The following is a 21,295-nucleotide window of genomic DNA, read 5'->3' as shown; positions in this document are numbered from 1 at the left end:
CAATCACATGCAGTCCACAATCATGAAATATCTTCTAAAAAAGAATTTGTAACAAAACCAGGTGATTAAACTGGAAATACATATATCTGTAGAAAGAATGAATGACACATTAAGAACTGGAAAAAAATACGATGCTGAGAGAGAGCATTCGATCTGGCAAACATAATTCTGAGGTAATATTTATGGATATTGAATTCTATATTTGAATTTTATTTGAAATTTTAAAGATTTCCTGCTTCAACCTGTATCATAAAGGTCTGCTTCATGCATTACAGATTTCCTGCACAACAGTACTTCTATGTAGGAAATAACAAGCACAGTCATGTTTCCATTCACATGTGGAAAAGTATCCAACAGGGTTTTCTATGTCATATATAATTGTATGGAGTCAGCCTTAGTCCTGCATTTTCTTTCTCACTGCTTTGTGGCTAAGTACATTTGAGCATCTGTTCTGTACATCTATCAAAAGTTTGTGAAACTCTTTCAGAACATTTTAAAAAAATCCTGTATGACACAATTCTGACTCTTGCTCTCCATAATCTTTTACCTAATTTTCCAGTACTATTGCTAGTTGTTGTTCAGTCGCACAGTCAAGTCTGACTCTTTGCAACCCCATGGACAAAGTCATTATTGCTAGAGCTACTACTAATAGCAACAATATAATTTTTCCTCAGTTTCCAAGAGGTAAGTAACGCTAGGGCTTATGAATTTCACAGTAGGAAAGTACAGCCCACCCTGTACCCACTATGGGTGTGCAAAAAATAAAATTTGGCAAAATTTGCATTTGGGAGTATTTGGGGCTCCTGCAGCTGCCCTGAAAATTTGGTGTCTCTCATTCAAACTCCTCCCCCCCCCCGAGTTTTACCAGTAATCACCGTGAGAAAAGTGATTGCTTCCCCCCCCTCCATCATAGGGGAAAAGGGCCCTCTTTGGGTGCCCCTAGAACTGGACCTCCAGTCCAATCTTTTTGAAATTTGGGGGGTTCTGTAATGGAGAGGCTCCTATATCTGCCCTGCAAATTTGGAGCCTCTACCTCAAACCCCCTCCCCTCCAGCTGCAATTAAGTATACCCTATTTTGCCATTTACTTCAATGGCCCATAGAATATAATGGAGCTGAACAGCCACCAAGTTTTGGTGGCTATTCACGGCTGCTGTATTCAGCAGCCAAATCAGGTCAGAGAATCTGATTCAGCTCTATACGGCCCAAATATAATCAAATTAGCTTTTTGGGTGGTCGGTGGGTGGGTTATTTGGTTTGGTTGGACTGAATGCACAACCCTAGTACCCCCCAGAGACTAATTCTGGTTCAGAGGCAAGTTTCCCTTCTAGAATTTCACCTTTTCAACTTTGTAAAACTATCTTTAAGCGCCACCAGTCTTTGGGTATAAGATGTGGTGTTCTTCAGGTTACACTACAACTTGTTTCAGATTCATTGACTGACACTTCAATATACAGAGTTATCTACAAAGAATGCAGATTTGCAGACACACACACACAAAATACAGTCCTTTCAAGGGACCATACCACCTTCAAAAACTTCAGAAATGACTTTGATTTCACAATCCTCTTCAACCTGGGATGATTAGATTCCAGGCTTCTACCTCAATGGTGCTGTCTTCACATATATGCGGGGAAATTTTGATGCAAAAGCACTTTAGAAGAAGCTAACTCACAAAGTGCATTTATTTTTATTATTATTTTATTGAATTCTAGCCTGCCCTTCCTGCAGGGAGGGTCACATCATTAAAGGTCTTACAATAGGCAGTGCAACCACACCACTTTTTATCAGCAGTAAAACTATGTCTCTCAAAAAATCCCACAGAATATAATGTTAGCTGCTTCTGAGCACAGAACTTGTGTCAATTTTCGGGGAAGGGGGTGATGATGGTGGCATGGGATGGATACTGTCATGGCTAAGGGTCAAGGGCTGGAATTGACTGCATTGAACACCTGAGATTTGGAATCATTGTTCATGTAAAAAGAAATGAAGATGATATCTGCAAGGGACTGGTGGCAGGGATCCTGCAGCTCTCCTTTTCCTTGCCACTTTATTGGAATAATCCTAAAGGCTGTGAAATCTGTCATTGGCCAGGCTACTCCTACAAACTGCTTTCACTTCAGCTCTCAGAATAATGCCCTGAAACTTCAGTTCTGCTCCATATAAAATCTATGTGCTTCTTCATGCTAATTACAGGGGAATGGTTTCCAGAAAGGTCAGATACCAACACCTGACTATCTCTTTCATGATTATTATAAACGTCTGAAACCTAAGAGGCACAGAAAGCTTCTAGTCATAGCAAGGCATAAACCAAAACAGCAGTGGAATCCAAATGTTGAATATAGATAAGAGCTTCACATTTTAGATTCATTTTGGAGACATGCAAGGCAAGCACAACTGCAAATTTCTTGCAAATCAAAGAATAATTCAATCTCTGCACATAGGCCTTTTGCATTCATGTTTTGCCTCTCAGTGGTAAATGGGTTTATATCTTCTGGACTATGGTCTCAGGTTTTGCTATATTTCTTATTTATTTATTTTGCTTATCCCTGTATTTCTCCCCCAATGGGGACTGAAAGTGATTTTCTCCTCACAACAACTCTATGAAGCAGGTTAGGCTGAACATGTGTGACTGGCCCAAGGTCATCCAGCAAGCTTTCATGGCACACTGGGGATTCAAACCTGTAGACTCCCAGATCCTAGTCAGACATTCGAACTACTACATCACAATGAATGAGTGTGCTCTTAATAACTGGCTCTTTATATAGAATGAATCCACAAAATTGTATCTTCAATACATTGACAAAATGGTGCCAAATACCTTCACAGAAGATCAGGTTTGGCTTCGGTCTGTCTGTCTGTCTCTCCCCTTCCTTTCCTGCTTTTCTCCCCACTGGGAAACCAAAGAAGTTTACAACATCTGGCTCCACTCTCCCACTCTATCCTCATACCAGTGATTCTCTGAGGTTAGTTAGGCTGAAAGAGAGTAACTAGCCTAGCATGCTTCCATGACAGAGTGGTAATTTAAACCTGTGTCTTCCAGATTCTAGTCCAACATTAACTCACAGTCGTCTAACTACATTCATGAAAAGCTTGAATTTCACAAACTTACTGTAAAGGCTTTTTTATTTTTATTTTTGTTTTGAAAAAGAAGAAAAGAAAACAAAAAAAATTCTACTGACCAAAATGCGACAATGGCCAACAAAAGGAATGGCACTGCTATCTGATGAGCTCAGATATGCTTAAGCCTGGACCCCTTCAGCAAATTAGAATAAACAGTGTCCCATGAAATGGACCACAGAGAGTGGCAAATCTGTTGTATGGGCTGCATAGAGAATATTTATGTATTTATGCTGTTGATGGTCTGCCTTTCTCACTGGGCAGATCACACAGAACAGATTAATACAATCAACAGGATGGGACATCCAATAGACAATGCAATAGGATTTGAACTTGCAGAAATACAAGTAATTGATTAAGCAAAAAAGGACTTTCAGTGTACATGGAACTATAAAAGGCTCCAGGGCAATGTGTGAGCCACCCTCAGATCAAAACAGACTTGGCACTTAAGAGTTTCCTCAGACAATTTTAGGGAGAGATAAAACTTGCTTTTTTCCAGACATTTGTCTCATTTATTATATTTATGGTCAGCTTTTCAGACAATGGTCTCCCTGAGCAGCTTACATCAATCAAGAGTCCCCTACAAGATACACAAAGGAAGGCTCTTGGCTCCAAATGTTGGTTGGCACGTGTCAGCTGACAAACCTTCTAATATTGCTGTATCATTTTCAACTGTCCCTCAACATTTCATCTATTTGATCCAAGTCCTGGACACTAATTGCAGCTCATACAGTGCCAGAAGGGACCTTAAGAGAAATATGGCAAATTCACAGTATTTCTGGGTATTATGAGATGAACACATTTATATTCCAAACAAAGTCATTATGAACTTTGGTGACATCATTGCTCCAGTCTGAATCCTTAAAACTTCTAAATTTGTACAGCAATAAAATTTAACCTGGCAAGCTATTTTTGCCTGCCATTCAGCACAGAGAGCCTCACTGGAAATACATCATGAGCAAAATGTAAATTAAGCACATTTTAATTGCATACAGCTAAAATAATTTGCATATTATTTCAATTAGTGAGGCAGATACTGACTTGGTAGAGTTCCTGTATTTGTTCTGCAGTTCTCTTATACGCAAACACATAGTCCTCAAACGGCAAAAGATGGTACAGCTTTTGCAAATCCTGTGTCCTTGTAGCTTTTTCTGCATTCACCTTTTTGAAACATGAGAGTTATATACTGTCTTTCTATTAAAGGAATGAGAAATAGGCTCCCCTAATTTCTAACATGTGAGCTTGAGGTTCAGGACACAACCCTGAATGATGCTGAAAATTCAGACAACTTTCCAAGTTGAATCTAACATTTTAGCATTATGTGATATGATTATTGTCAGATGAGTTATGCTGGACCTGTGTCACAATATCAGAGTGCACAAACAGATGTTATGAGAGATAACACCCAATGTTCCATGTCTCTTTCTCCTGATATTCCACAACACCTTCTAAGTAGATTACCCAAAAGTTGAGTATGGTGAACCTTCAAGGGTCTTTTCTGCCCTTCTGGAGCTACAGGTACTACAGGTACAGGGAAGGGCCTGAATACCTCAAAGTGATTGAAGTGGTCTTAGACTGTATAGGATTATACTGTTAAGAATCTGATGTAACACAATAAATGCTCAACTTCTTTAGAAAAAGAAGATTTTGGATTTATATCCCGCCCTATACCCTGAAGCACAGTCTCAGAGCGGACACAATCTCCTCTACCTTCCCCCCCCCAAAACACCCTGTGAGGGAGGTGGGGCTGCTTTTACAGCAGCTGCCCTTTCAAGGACAGCTTCTACGAAAGATATGGCTGACCCAAGGCCATCTCAGCAGGTGCAAGTGGAGGAGTGGGGAATCAAACCTGGTTCTCCCAGATAAGAGTCCGCACACTTAACCACTACACCAAACTGGCTCTCCCACCTTTCCCACTTCTAATAGTCTCTTCCCTCTTCAAATTTGGAAGAAAGAGATAAAACACTAGCCATCTCATCCTTAAATTAACTAAGGCCAGAGGGGTGAAGGCACAAGGTGAACCAAGGTCTTTCTGAAACAATAATCTTCAGGCAACATGGGAAAGCCAATATCCACATCCACAAATGAGTTTGATTTCATTTTTCTTATTCATGCTGCTGCTTCCAAGAAAATGAGCACTTTCTGTGCAAGAATAGCTCTGTTGCCTATTCAATACACACTTTTAAAAAAGAACAATTTGCCATTTCTGTTCTTTTGTATACAGGTGATTTACATTTGCAACAAAGTATAGCCCTTATGAGTATAAATTTAAAAGCGTAAATGGAAATGGCATGCATTGTGCCAGCAAAAAGCAAATGAGAGCTCTCTAGACCATGAGAGGATTGCTGGATTTGTCCCTTGGAAATTCAAGGCCACTTCAGACATTATGTTTTGTGCTCAAGAAGAGATTCATGAATCCAAATACTCATTAATAGCCTCATTTATGAATGTCAGGCATGTACAGACATGCAGCTTTTGCCAGTACAAAGCACCTGCATGGGCCCAAAACAGATGGGGACACTCTTGGCAAGAATTTTGCCAGCCAAAGTCATAACTGAAACACATGTATGCTGTTAATAAATGATGCTGCTCAATTGTGGTTTCATACCCATGAATCTGTTATAGTGTGCAACAGCTAAAATAGGAACTGTGCACCTTCAACAAAGCCACTGGTCTATCTTTTCACCCACCATTTGGGGATGTCCCTAAAAAAATGTTACTAAAATGAAAATAGCTGTTGAAAGGCATCATAAGCTATTAAGAAATTAAATCTTCTACATCTCCCTGTGCAGCTGTTTGCAGGTTATTATTTTCAGTACTACTAAGTGTTGAGGAAGACAAAGAAAATCCAGAGACTGATTTTTCAAACTATCAAAATGCATTTCATCATGATGTTGAGGCAAGAAGAGGACCTGTGTATTGTGTGATGGACATACCCAAAACATACCCCTACCTCACAGATCCCTCTCCATAGGACAGGTCCTACCCCTTACCCCCTGAAGTTCACTGACTTTATCCCATAGAACTTAATATGGGAGCCATTAACAACCAAGCTTATTTCTATTTGAATCATTCACCTATATTTCAGTCACGGCAGAATGTGACAATACTGCAGAGTGCTGCCTACTGACCTATACGAGGTGTGCAGGGACATTATTAGACCCGTATGTAGTGTGGAGCATTGAAAAAGAGAGACAGAGCCCAAGCCAGACTGACATAGCTTTTGTCCAGTCATTGGGTGCATTCACACACACTACAGAACACTTTTTGCAGAATAGCGAAATCCACTTGCAAACAGTCACCATGTGAAAGCACCCTTTATGTCCTCTTCCTTGATGCTGCCAATTTGCATTCTCCCCCGGATCTTTTCTCTTTAGCCTTTCATTTATTTATTGACCAACCACTATTTCCTTAACAGTCTGGTTTTTCATCCATCTTCCTATCATATCCTACCACTTTGAGTCATCTTAACTCCTCTTGCTTTAGTAATATTTCCTTTTCATTTACCTGGGATAACAGTCAGGCCAATAAGCCTGTAATTTCCTAAATTCAATCTGGATCTCTTTTCTAAAATTGATGTCATGTTGGCTATTCTCCAACCTTCAGATGATTTTAATACTGCTGATATTTTTTGTAAAAATTCACCAATTTCATATTTGAGTTCTTTAAGAACTCTCAGACGAATGTCATCCAGTTAATTTTTAATTTGTCAATTAGAAGTAAGACATTACAGCTCTGTTGGATACACTTATGTAGATGCTCACCCTGGAAACTATTACTCAAATGTGGGTATCTCTACATCTTCCACAGTGCAGACCGATGCTAACAGTTAGGTTAGGCTGTTCTTCTTTCCCTTCCTTCATTACTCCTTCACACGAATGTCATTTAAATATCTAACCACCCACTAATTTTCTGAGGCTGACATATTTAAAGAAATTTCTTGACCCTCTTATTTAACATCCTCCTCTTGGGCTTCTTTGTTTATGCCTTCCTGTTTTGTGACATACATATTACTGAACTATCACAGTGACGTCAAACATCTTAAACTTCTTGAAGGGGTCCTCCTCTCCTCTATTTAGCTATCCCACTCTTTTATGAAAATTTTTTCATTTTGTAACTGTGACTGTATTAGATTTCTTACATGATTTCTCTCTCCTTCACTCCCTCCTCCTTGGCTGAATTTGTTCACATCATGGTCACCATTACCAAGAGAGTCAGCATTGCTCATATTTCAGCCTAGAGCCTGAACACCATTCAACTGTCAATCAGGGACTACCTCCCCCCCTATCAAGTCCAAAGGCCTAATCATTTATCACATCTAGAAATTCAGTCTTTTTGTCATGAAATGATTGTACATTCAGCCAGTTAAGGTAAGTAACAATAGCTTCTAATTGGCAAAGAACTTAGAAAGTAAAAAGAAAACCCCAAAATTATAATATTTTCTCACCTTTACCGTTTGGTATTGATAAATGGAATCAGTGTCGATGAAATATGGAGATCCCTCCCCCCCTCTTTTTTGGAATGTCTGAGGCATATGGTTCTATGAAAAAATAATAATAATAGTAATAGTATTGAGTTAACTAATTCAAATAGTAAACTCATTAGACAAGTCATTAATAACCACATTTTGTTAACTAAAAAAGAGTACAGTTTGCTGACCCTTTAGATGAAAAACTGATGAGAACTGTAAATAAAACAATACAACCTTTCCCTCCATCAGGGGTAGAATTCTAGCAGGAGCTCCTTTGCATATTAGGCCACATACCCCTGATGTAGCCAATCCTCCGAGAGCGTGCAAGGCTCTTTTTTTGTAAGCCCTTGGAGGATTGGCTACATCAGGGGTGTGTGGCCTAATATGCAAAGGAGCTCCTGCTAGAATTCCACGCCTGCCCACCATACAAATATAAACAACAAACAATGGGGGATGGGCAAAGTAGAATAGGGTGGGTCCATGTCAAGGAACAGTCCTTTTCTACAAATCCATTAAAGGTGTGGAAGTTTAGGAAAACTGAACAGGTTTGGAATCTGCCCATTCCCCCCCTAGACTGCTTTTCTTCTCTTTTTCATTGTTACCCTTTCATTATCTTTTTAAATAAAGATACATTTGATTATAACATTTTGAAGTCTGAAGATATCTCTTGGTAAATTGCTATAGCTACTTTCATATTCCATGAGAGTCATTCTGTAAACTCCGTTTGAATTTTTTTAGTCCAAGTTCATGGATTGGGTACAACCAGCTTTTCTGCTGGTGAGAAATAAAAGGAAGATCCCATTTGCTGACCTTACAAGAGTATGCTGGGGATCTTGAGCCCTATTTTAACAAAAGTCATGTGGGACAGGGACTGGGAATTTGTAAGGTGGGGAACTGTAGGTCAGTGAAAAAGCTAGTTGGATCCAACCCAAACAATCCTACCCAAACAATGTTTTATACCTGTAAGGTTTTATAGGATCAAATTATACGATTTTGTACAGGGACGCAAACATACAAGTTAACTGTTTTACAGCATTGTCCTATGGTCAAGATTTCATCAAATATACTGACTATTATTTTACATGCAAGTTTAAAAGCAATGCCCTGATTGTTCCTTGGGTAGCTTTGATAGTGTTTTCACAATAAGCAGCATTACTTCAGAATGCATTTGATCACATGTTCTTAAATCCCTTCCTTTTATCCTTCTAGCTGACTTAACATTACATGCTGATGACAATTTATATACAGCCTGAAGGCACCGACAGGACATGAAACTGCTTGCTCATGGATGCTCTCGACTCTGAAAGCCCACTGTTCAGTGCTTTGCATGAAGAAGGCCCCAGTTTTAAGCCCTGGCACTTCCAGTTGCAGCACTTCAGGTAGTTAGGATGGGAAAGGACCCTGCCTGAGACTTTACAGAGCTGCTGTCAGTCAAAGCAGACAATATTAGGGTAGATGGACCAGTAGTCTGACTCAGTATAAGGCTACTCCATATATGGTTGACCTCTGAACATTTTAGATGTGAGGTTACTTTAGTTACTAGATGATCTTCCCTTATCTTATCTTCAACTCAAGTTTCTTAAATCCTCTCTTTGAACAGCCAATGTGATGTACTGTTGTGTCCATAATTTAAGGAGCTTCAGAAAAGCAAAGCTTTATTTAATTTATTACCATTCAGACTGTCTTGCAACCATTCTACAGATAGGGTCCCTTGAGCAAAAAGCATGATTTCATTTACAGGTCCCGCCAAAGCTAATCTGTTGATCTTGCATGTCAAATTCAAACTAAACTCACGAGATCTGAACAGGGTTTTGCAAAGCTGCCTCTTTAGTTGTCTACCAGAGCAGCAATCCTGACAACCTTTTGGGTATTACTGCTGAGAAATGAGATACATTTACAGTCTGTCCCCAAAACCAGATATAGACAGGGCACAATTTAGAGCAAATCAATTCAGTAGAATAAAAGTGGATTTGAATTCAAATACGTAATTGGGTGCAATTGGCTTGAAGGTGGGAGTTTTGAGCTGCTACTTGCTACCTTTTTTTTAAAGACCAGGGCTATAATCCTACATATACTTACCAGGCAGTAAGCAAGTTTAGGCTTTGCCTGCTAAGACAAAGCTGTACAGACTTCTCTAAGATATCAGACAACTAAAGATGGCCTTATATGATAGCTTCAAGGTCCCTATCAAAGTGCACTGACTCACAATAGCTTATGCTTGAAATGTGTTGATAGCCTTTAAGGGGTCACTGGGTTCCTGTTTTATTCTGCTGTTACAGACTAACTGGAATGATCCAAGACAGGAGATGAAACAGGATTCCCCTTCCCTCCAGGAAGAGAAAAGGAAGGGGTGCTTAATCTGTGACAGAGTACATGATCTCCTGGTCATAGATTTAGTTAATCCCCAGCATCTCCAATCATGGTGTTTCCAGTATCAGAGTGGGTTTAGACTTCTCTGTCTGAAACCCTGGAGAGACACAGCTTGTCGGTGTATACAATATTGGGATAGATGGACACACTTCACATAGTCACTTCTAATTAAGCCCTGTATTGCAGTGATGATTTACTTGACAAATGGCTCTTTGGAAAGCAGCCAAAGTACAATGCTGCACCTCCCCCTCTATTTGTTGCCCTTGCTATCTTTTCTTTCCACTGTTTCTGGACTGATTGTTCTTCCCTTATTGTTCCTGTGAGTACCACAGTTGTTTCGAGAGAAAAAAACCAGCTCACTGCTAAGAATTGTGGGGCTCTCAGTCAGAATTCTGCATCTCACTGAACTAGAGGCATTTGGTGGGGAATTAGGAGGTAGGCAGTGGGAATACACTGATGATGGTGGAGAGGGTGGGGGTGGGATATATGTAAGAGAAAGGAGGGGCAACTTCCCATCCCTTCATAAGATTTAGAAAGGAAGCTGAGTACCAATGATGGGCAGGGCGAATGTTGCTCCTCTTGGCTTGACAAGAGGCATAAACCAGTTGGGCTTAATTGAAGCTGAAGCTGGGAGCAGCAGCTCTCTCTTTAGCACAGCAGTCAACCTATGTAGCTGCATGGATTCCAAAGCATAATCTAGAGCAAGCAGGACTTCCAGCTGGATACAAGCAAGAGTACATCTTTAGGTGCAACCTTGCCCCCTTGAGGCAAAACAGTAGCCCAGTACAGATGACAGCTGTATGCATGGGGAGGGATGGAGGGCCCACCCACCACAATTGTTCAACCACCTAGTTGTCTGGGGGGGCAACCACACAGTGGAAGTGGCCATGAAAACTCTCCCTCCCTGTGGTCAGTGACATTTGGAAAATAGCATCACTGATCATAAGGAGAGGCTGTAAGCACAGCCACTTCCCCAATGTGGTCACACCCTGCTGATCCAGCAATCACATGAAGGGGCTGTGTGGGGAGCCAATGCACCTGCTCTCCCTCCCTCTCAATGAATGTGTGGGACTGCCATCTGCATTGCTAAATTATTACTCTGCACAATGATGAAGATGATGATGCACCATGCAGAAGTCTCTACTAGCTGTTATGTTTAACAGCTTATATATCTACAAGAAATACACAGACGTTTCACTGTTACTGAAAAGGCGTAAAACGAGGGACCATACATTAGGAAACAAGGGAAGGACTGTCAAGCGGCACTCACCACTGGTTGTAATGGGGCACCAGGCATCATGGCATTGGCTAGTTGCATTTGCTGGGCCAGCATGGCCATGTTCTTCTGCTGAATCAGGTTATTGCGTCCATTGATCTCCAACTGTGTTTTTAAGTGCGGCGGTGGATGAAGATATTTGCAATTCTCCCTTGAGCATCGACCCTGGAAACAGCAAAGCAAAATAGGAATGGTGAGCCTTGTTTGGTACTAGTATATTTCATCATGGCACCAAACCAGAACTTCATTCTAAATGAGATATCCATCCATTTCAGATGAATAAACACACCCTCCAATGTTTCACACAGGAAAATAAGGACACAACTGTGAGACCCCCTCTTCTCAGGCAAAGAATCACAGCTGGCGGCTGTTTCCTTTCTTCATTCTGTATTGCTGAAGTTTATCACCCTCCAGCTGTATCCATTTATTTTGTATTACCTTGTCCTGTACTGATTTAGAAGTGTTTGTTTTTCTGGTTAAATTTGTACTAGAAAAAAAACACTATATCAAGAGAAGAAAATGTAATTCAGCAGATACAGAATATGTTAGGTTGCATGCTCCAGGATGCCTTAGTGTACATGTACAAACATTATATGAATAAGCACAAGATATAGAACACATCAATAGCGATTTACTTCTGTCAGTCCATAATACTCAAGGGGCTTTTCCCAGATAACTGTGCACAGACTACACTCTTAGTTTGCACTGCTTCTCTTTAGATCCATACATCTAATTGCCAGATCATCAACAACATCCATGAACCTTCCTGGCTATCATCTATTCTGGGCCATCATTCATACAACAAAGAAACACCTTCCCTTTCTCAAATTCTCAGTGAAATCAAAAAAAGAAGATAGGAGAAAATGTGGGCCAAGTGGGAGTCACAGACCCTTTGTTAAAGCAACAACATCTGCTAACAGATATTTCCAAACAGAGGATCCTTTCCCATCCCTAAAATTCTTTGCACTTTCCAAATCCTCTGGAATTCAGAGGAGGAAAGCGGAGATGTTCTTGTTCCTTTTGAGGACCTCCAAAGCCTGGCCAAATTGAGAACGACTGATATCTCTGATTCAATGAATTCTAGGCATGTGCAGATAATTTGGAGGATTCAAGGGGAAGCGGACAGCAGTGCCTACAAACAGAGGCTGGCAAAGCAGGCCCTGCCAAATCTGTGGATCTCTGGCTAGAATACAGCACAGTGCCTTTTTTTGCTCTCTATTTAGGTATTTATCACCAAAACATATGTGTGTGTGTGGGGGGGGGGGGGATCTTGGTAAAATATGTGCATGATTACAATGACATCACTTGATTATCCTTATCTGTAGAGCAGACAGATGGGACCTATGCAGGCTGGCTGAGCTCTAGGTCCTCTTTAACTTGTGAGGATTAGCTATGCTGAATGAGCACATCTGGTCCCTGAAGCACACCCCACTTAGCTGCTCCCTAATCTTGAAAACCAGTAATTAATCAATGAAATAAATGTTTTCAATTATCACAGTTTAATGTGCAACAATGGAGTCCATTCTGCCAAGGGTATACTAAAAACAAAAGAGACACACATTTTGCCTTGGCAGAACACATTACTAAATCTGAACGGTTCCAATTTTCTTTTCCTTTATAATCAATCCGAGAAGCAGCTATGGTGGTGAAAACCGGAACCTTAATAATCAAAGGATTGCTTAGATCAAGTACTGCTTTGGGTTTTTTGTGCAAGGAATAAATTAATTCTACCCAATTTGATCTTATACTGTACTTTTGCAAGAAAGCTAGATGCTTACGATTGTTCTGCCAGTGAGCCAACTTGAAGCACTTTTGGTACTCAGTAAATTGTTTATTCTATCCATCTGTCTCCATTCTTGTCAGCCAAACACATATGACTCTCATTTTTGCAGTTAGCCAATTGGCATTTGCCTAACACAGGAGGTCTGATAATGGGATTTTACATAATTCTTCAGATCTCATTTGGGTTCAGTCACAACCAAGGAGCAGTCAATCAAACACACTAACTGGTGTGCTTTCCCAAACACATGCTTGTAATAAGGATATGAAATGAATCAAAAGTAATGGGGCATATGCATATCACAGTAAGAAACAAAGGATGTCTATTGCATTATAGAACAGAGATGATTAATAAGAAATACAGATAAATGGGATTACTATTTAGGCTTAAGTAGAAAGAACATTGTAATTGAATCATCAGGTAGATCAAGTAAGATTTGCGTGGTTCTATAAGTTATTATATCAGAACTAAATAATAAATAATTCTTTAAAAAGGCTATGAAAATTAAAATGATATAAATATATATGAGTTTGTGTATACTTTAAATAATGTTGTACACAGAAAGGGCCAATGGATGGCTATCCAGTTAGAGGGATAGTGAGCCACCACATTTCCTAATTGCTAAATGCAAATCTCCCTAAATTAATCCTTTCTTGTGATTATGTGGACCTGTGAACTAGAAGTCTCTGAGCTTGAAGTATATGCAGTGGGCTGGATACTGTTACTAGAGTATCCCACAAATTGCCCTCACTGCAAATGAGTTTGGAATGGGGTTTGGTCTGAAGGCACTGCAGATCCCTTTTAATCAGTACAAATAAATAAATAAACTTGGCCTGTTTCATTATAAGTCTAAATATAAATAAATAAATTATCCAACTAAAGGTTTCTGTTCTCCTCAATCCATGTTCTGTAGGCAAACAAGCATTCTTTCATGAGAAATTTGATAGCTCCCCCCATATATGTGTAAATCAGAATGTATCACTTCTCAGATCCAGGCACAACACACTGGTGTTGGCATGGACACGCTGCACATTTTTCATTCAACGAGGAGTATACATAGCTTTTAAAGAAGTGCTTGTGTCCGGTGTCGTCATGGGTGGTTTGGAGCATTTGGGGGGGGGGGGGGTCTGCAACATTTATGTCAGTCTGGAGAAGTAATTCAGCAAGAAACAAAACAACAACAACAAAGAGAATGCAGAGACAGAAAGGGGGGGGGGAGAGATGAATCACATAATGGCAGGGGAACGATGGAAGAAATGATGGCTTGCAGAGATTCTCTGAATAAGAAGCCCAAAGCCAAGGTTACTTCTACTATACATTAACTCCTTGCAACTGCTTCTCCTAAGAAATCAGGATAGCATACAAAATTCTCATCTATAGTATTTTATTGTCATAGCCACGGAAAGATAAGTTAGACCAAGAAAGAGACACAACTGCCATAATGACACATTATGGCTCAGCCAGGATTTCAAGCTCCCCACTCCTTGTCTCACACATTAACCACTATACAACCTCACTTCAGTATTTACAGATTACCACTTATCACTTGTGCTAGAATATAGAGATTTTATAAGAAATTACATATACACATAAACTTACATTAAATGTATTTTCACGTATTCTTAGTTACAATTATTCTGGTCATTTTTTTAAAAAAATGCATGTGATGATAATGCTGATGACGATATTAGATTCATACCCCACCCTTCAATCTCAGAGTCTCAGAGCAGCTTACAATCTCTTTTACCTTCCTCCCCCACAATAAACACCCTGTGAGGTAGATGGAGCTGAGAGATCCCTCCCAGAAGCTGCCCTTTCAAGGACAGCTCTGCAAGAGCTATGGCTGATCCAAGGACATTCCAACAGCTGCAAGTGGAAGAGTGGGGAATCAAACCTGGTTCTTCCACACACTTAACCACTACACCAAACTGGCTCTCTAAATTTAAATAAATGATGACCTCTAGTAGAGAACAAATCTTTGCCACCTCTACTGGCACAAAAATCTATATAATCCTTGTACTCCCAATTACAAAAAGGGAAATTATATATCCTATCTAAATAAGACCCTAGCTATATAGACCATAACCATCATAACAGCATGCTGTACATACTGGAGTAGTAAACTAAAGCAATCTTCTCTCAGTCATTAGGTTGCCAACTCTGCGTCTGGAAATTCCTGGATATTTGAGGGGTAGATTCTGAGGATGGTGGGATTTGGGGAAGATATTGATCTCAGTGGGATATAATGCCACAAAATCCACCCTCTGAAGCAGCCATTTTCTCCAGGGGAAGAGATCTTTGTAGTCTGGAGACCAGCTGTAATTCTGGGAGATCTCCAGGTCTCACCTGGAGGTTGACAGCCCTGCTCAGCCAAAAGCTTTATACCTGTTCAAGGAAGGATGGAGTGTTTTGTTTGCTTCTTTTTGGCACTGTAGTCAATGACCTGACTTCTTGTTTCTGTAATACACCGAATAACTATAATCTTATATAGTATTTAGTTGCTATGGCATTTTGTTGGTAATGTAATAAAGATTGATTGATTGATTGAATCATCTTATAATTGGGCCTCTTAAGAGTTAAATGAAAAAAATTGTACCAATGAACTGTTACAGTGTGCTCTGCAAAATGTATCAAGGTCTACTGTCATTTATGAGATCAATATCTGCTTTTGAGTATTTGGCTTGTTAGTTTTGAACGGAACACATGGGAAGGGGGAGGCTATTACTCAAGCTATAAACTTGCTGTGGCAATATCCACTGGAGGGAGCTTTGGAACCTGAGAACTGTGAAGCTACCCCTAATGCAGTTTCTTCGTCTGGAGGATTTGTAGTAGCCTAAAATGTGCAGCTGATTTCTCTGTAGCTTTCCAATTCTATACTTTTCAGATCTAAATGGAAAAGAACCTTTGTTCCCAACTAAATGCATTAACTTAGGTGAAGTTGCCCTCTACATAAATTCCAGTTGAAGATAACACGGTAAATGCAGTTTTCCTAGATCAGAGCATTTTCAGTTTCCATTGGTTTCAATGGAAGAAAATTGAGCACATGCTTAACTCTCTACTGAAATCAAATGGGGGTTTACTGGACTGTGTCATATATGCATTGAGACCTAAATGTGTAAGCAGCAAGATACATGCAACTGATGGTTGTATCCTCTCAGAAACAAATAATAACTCTTCTTGTGGATTAATACCACTTTTGTTTTTTGATTTCTCAGGAAAAATGCTCATGGGAAAGGTGGGCACATAAATAAATAAACACTGCACATTTGAAAATTCAGTAGCAATAAACAACAGAATAGAAAATGAGGGTGAACTGTGCTGCAAATAAACCTCTGTTAAGCATATGAGCCCTGAACTCATAATTCTGACAGGCAGATCAACCCATGTAGTAGTATGATATTTGTAGCTGGAAAATGTCATCAAGAGGCTTTTTTCTTTAGCCACATTAACAAATTATTGTAAGCAATTTTTTGCATTCACAATTGTGTTGGTATGCTTTCTGAATTCTAATTTTTCAGTGTACTGACTGCAAGCATGTAAAAGTGTAGCCACAAATCACTACAGGAACCCACAGATTCAGTTAAAAGGAGTAGATTCTTTGTAGACCCTGGAAACAGCTGAGAAGCTGTAGCAGTCAGGCAGGAGGAATTACAAGAGAATGTACAGGGCTAATATGAACCTCTGGACCTGGTTAGAACCTCAAACAAAATTCACTCAATCTACATGTATGTGTGTTTGTGTATACACACACAGAAAGCACTCTATTCCCCCACCCACCCACCCCTCTCATCACCTTTTCCCTCTAGTTGGAAAGTTCAACGTTGTTCAGAATATAACTAAAAATTATCACAGACCTTTATAAGAACATAGGATAAAACTGGTTCTCTGTTTAATCTAAAAACAATATGATCCCCAAAAACTAGCATCTGAAGACAAATATCTGTCCATATCAAACTACTGAATTTTTGACTGTGTTAAGCATGGGCTCTGGCTGTAATGCAGGGACAAATACAATAGCAGATGGCAGGGAACTGGCTAGGCTTACCAGGTGCCCACTTATCGGCAAACTCTCAGTACTTGTTTCCAACACCTGCCACCAGAGAGAAGCAGGACAGCAGGATGGAGGCAATGATCTTCATTGTCATGTAATGTCACTTCCAGTATGACCCTAGGGTTCCTAGCCTCCGACTGGGGACAGGGTTTTCCCCAGTTTAGGGGGCCCCAATCTGCCAGTACAGACCTGACCCCCCAGGGGGATCCCCACCCCAAAGAGCTCCATCACATGTGACGTGCCTGGCGCAATGACATCACCCAAAAGTGACATCAATGAGTCGGGCATGTCAAATGGGGGATACTCTAGAAATTTTGGTTTCCCCCAAATTGCTAGAGACACCCGCACAACATGCCTTGCGCAAGGACATCACTTCCAGGTGACATCAATGCATGCACATGCAACAGGCGCACAAGGATCGTTCCCCCATCCAGAGCCAAGTAGGATCTGGCAACCCTATATGACCCAGAAGCACCAGCACTACACTTGGATGACAACCTAGCACTCAGCCAAAAACTCTATGGAAACTATAGTTCAGGGGCAAGTCTTAAGAGTGTCACCCTGGTGCAATGCCAGTGCTTCTGGACTGCACCAGAAATTATGTCATCACATAACAACAAAGATCACCTTCCCCCACAGTAAGCACCCACACCCTCACATCTCCTGCTGGTTGCCAGGCAACCCTAGGGTTGGCAGCAAATCTGTCATGTTACCATGTTTTAGTGCTGCTGTCTTCCTCCAAAACCATATGAACAGAAATGACTCTTAATATAAAAAAGAACACAAGATGGATGAGCATTCTTATGTGTGTGTGTGTGTTAAGAATAAGTTCCAGTAATTACACTAAGGAATATCTGCATTTGTTATGTATGATATAGCGATCCTGCATTCTTTCCATGATAGCCCCACTACCATCACATGGTCAATGGGAAAACTGATTGCATACTGCTGTTTATCCACAAGAATTTCAAATGCTTTAGTTCTTCTGCAGTACAATTCCATGCAGTATGACTCCAGCCTAAGCCTGTTGATTTTCATAGTCTCCAACTGCAGTAAATCAGCACAGGACTGAATTGCTGCTATGGCCATATACACTACATCAGGCATGAAACACATTGCCAGAAGCCTTCCACCAATGATAAATGAACGCATTACCAAATTCAAAGGTACTTGTACAGATATGCACGCTGAAAGGAAAAATGTGTTTTTATTTAAATTTCTGGTTCGTTCATTTTACCATACCTAAGACCTCCAAGGACGTTTAAATAGCACTCTGTGCATCAGGATAATAATTCCATTCTGCTCTCATATGTACATAGCAAGTGGGCCTCTATTGTCCAGCCCAGAAAAGTTTCTGCATTAAGCAGATAGGTTTTTTTTATTGTCATTTGAAGGGCTTCAAAAGAAGTGCTCCCTTCTTTTGAATGAGCTTAGGCTAGATAAATAATCGATGGTGCCTTGCACATTAATATATGGAAGTAGGAATAGAGGGACATGGAATACCTCTCTTTCAAATGCTCTGGAACTTTTTGCAGCTTTTCTGGGTCCCCTCCCCCTGAAATTCCTCATTTCTAAATTTAGCAGGGTTTTCTTTATATGAAGTTCAGAGGCAACAGACAAAATGCAAAAACAAAACACATCTAAAACAAACAATTCTGAATTAATTTACACAGATTTATCTCAGATGGTCTTTTTTGAAGAAGGCATCACAGGACAAGACTCGTAGTGTTCAAAACAAAACAGTCCAGAATATTACCTGATCAGAGTATCATTGAAAGGCAAATCTATGATATTCTACAGGGCTATGAACTTCTGTGGAGCAAGGAAAGGATGCCCTGACCTGAATGGTCCAGGCATAGACAGCTTCAAGAGGGGACTGGATAGAACAGAGGTCCACAGCGTATTGTTGGAACTCTCTGTCTGGGGCAGTGATGCTGTGTATTCTTTGTGCTTGGAGGGGGGGCACAGTGGGAGGGCTTCTAATGTCCTGGTCCCACTGATGGATCTCCTGATGGTGCCTGATTTTTTTTGGCCATTGTGTGACACAGAGGGTTGGATTGGATGGGCCATTGGCCTGATCCAACACGGCTTCTCTTATGTTCTTATCTTGTAAGATCTCAGAAGCCAAGCAGAGTCAGTCCTGGTTAGTACTTGGATGGGAGACCACCAAGGAAGTCCATTTCAGGGTTGTTGTGCAGAAGTAGACAATGGCAAATCACCTCTGTTCATGTTGTGTCCTGAAAGCCCTACAGAGTCACCATAAGCCAGCTGTGACTTGATGGTAGTTTCCACGAAGGAAAGGACAAGATGGTGGCAGGGGGCAAGAAGTATAGAAGAAGAGCAGCATGCTAAGCACAGGATATAAGCAGTTCCTATTTATAAGCAGCTAATTAAAAAAAAACACATCTAAATTGCAGTGCTATCATTACCTTAACTAAAATGTAATAGGAATTACATATGGCAATCTAGAATATGGGCAATAAAAATAACATGAAGGGAGTGCAGAATTTGTTAAGGAGGGAAAAGCTGCTCTTGTCTAATGGATGGTGTGCTATTTTTATCCTGCAGAGCAGCTATCACATTGCAGGTGCATTAGCGAGTTAACGTTTCTGTTTGGGCTGCATCCATTGCAGAGAAAGCAAGTGCTCCCCAAACCTCAGCTATCACGTAGACAGATTTCCCTTTTATTACAGAAAGTCCAGATAATATTGTTCTGAAGCATCATCTGGAATAGCTGAAATCACAAAAGCCTTGCTATTGACCTTGATGGGCTATAGATTTTAACCTTGGGTTTAAAAGAATAATGTGGGAGTCTTTCTTTAATGCTACTCTTACAAAAAACCAAAAGATTTTCAGACTTGAAAAACCAATGAGATAAACAAATATCTAAACTATTTAAAGACATATCTTAGTTTCTTACAGCACAATTGGGGGGGGGGAGTCTTTTGGGAGCAGACGAGCCGCTATGTGGGTGCAGGAAGGGTTTGCGCCAACGTATGACCGGCGCCACCACAGTGGAGGGGAGTTACATGGGCAGGGGGCCGCCCAAGTGCCACTCCACCTGAGGGCAGCGGCACCTGAGGGCTGTGCCTGAGCATGGGCGGAAGTGAGGCGGAGTGCGGCATTCAGGTGGAGGGGGTGGAGTTGGGGGTGTGGCCAGGCTTAGGCAGTGTCCTGAGCAGTTTGGGCCATGACACGCCCCCCCCGAGAGGCGCAACGTAGCACCTGCAAAAACAGCAGCGTGTCCCATAGGCACTCATTGAAACAAAAAACAAAGGTCACCTCCGTCACTGCGGAATCTCGCAAACCCCATAGGGAGTGGCGTGATTACCTCACCAATCCCCTTGCATCTCGGCCTGGCGAGCCCCCTCCCCAGAGCCCAATCGGGGTCTCCTCCCTCCTTGAAATACTTCTGCTCTGCCTCCCACAACTCAGTTGTTAGGGAGAGGAGTACGTGGCTGGAAGCTCTGCCGGCAAGCTCCCGGCCATACGGACTTAGAGCGAGGGACAGGCAGGGACGTTGGTGATGGGTTTTGCACTGCGCCGTAGCTTTGACAGTATCTTTGACTTGCGCAGGGGAGAGCGAGGACTCTCCCCTGGGGCTAACTGCTCTTGCTCCCAGGTCTCCACAGGTTCCGGGCTCGCGGAGGCTCTGCATGCAAGCGAGGACTGTTGCCCAAGGCTGGGTAAGTTTCACTGTGCACCCCCACTATCCTCCCCCTCCCCTCAATCTTGGCTGCTTGGTGCGCGAGCGTCCCTGGCACGTGAACCAGGCAGGTGGCTCCAGAAAGCTGCCTGCCCCCTTCCCTTGGTCCGCCCTCTGCCGCATTCCCAACCCCTGGAAGGGCATGGGGGGGTGTGGCAGCTGCCCTGATGCAGGGAGGTGGGTCAGAGACTGTCCCTTTAAGAGAGTGCCTGGCTGAAACGCAGCCTGCTCTTCTAGCTGCCGCCCCTGCAGGTGCTCTTGATCTCTGTCTCTGTTTTGCAGGTGGAACTTCAACACAGAGGCTTCTGCATGTGTCGCTCCACTGCCCCCCCACTCCCTCAGCTGCTTCTGCCTGCTGCTCGGAATGGAGCCCTGCCCTCGGTGAGACTGCCCAGCGTGCACCAGGGAAATTGTTGCACTCTGTTCCGGAAAAATAAAGTCTGAGCTGTGCCCTCTGTTGTCTCTCCTGCTTGGCATCTGCTGCATGTTCCCGGGGCAAACCCCCCCCCCCTCATCAGTGGC

At 41.5% G+C, this 21,295-nt stretch overlaps 1 protein-coding gene across 13 annotated transcripts in view; it reads right to left on the bottom strand.

The window, feature by feature from the left end:
• The window catches only part of MBNL1 (muscleblind like splicing regulator 1), a 227,432-nt gene that overhangs the window by 47,193 nt on the left and 158,944 nt on the right, over positions 1–21,295 (bottom strand). For 9 of the 13 annotated variants that reach the window (XM_060242350.1, XM_060242356.1, XM_060242352.1 and 6 more), the window contains 2 exons: positions 11,231–11,401; positions 7,567–7,659 (listed from right to left, as the gene is read on the bottom strand). In XM_060242350.1, the coding sequence (XP_060098333.1) occupies positions 7,567–7,659; positions 11,231–11,401 (264 nt within the window). The remainder of the gene's footprint in view (positions 1–7,566; positions 7,660–11,230; positions 11,402–21,295) is intronic. The other 4 variants (XM_060242355.1, XM_060242357.1, XM_060242358.1 and 1 more) reach the window with 1 other exon arrangement.

This window comes from Heteronotia binoei, chromosome 6 (genome assembly GCF_032191835.1).
Source record: "Heteronotia binoei isolate CCM8104 ecotype False Entrance Well chromosome 6, APGP_CSIRO_Hbin_v1, whole genome shotgun sequence".
NCBI lineage: Eukaryota > Metazoa > Chordata > Lepidosauria > Squamata > Gekkonidae > Heteronotia > Heteronotia binoei.
This window is presented reverse-complemented; position numbering and strand designations above follow the sequence as displayed.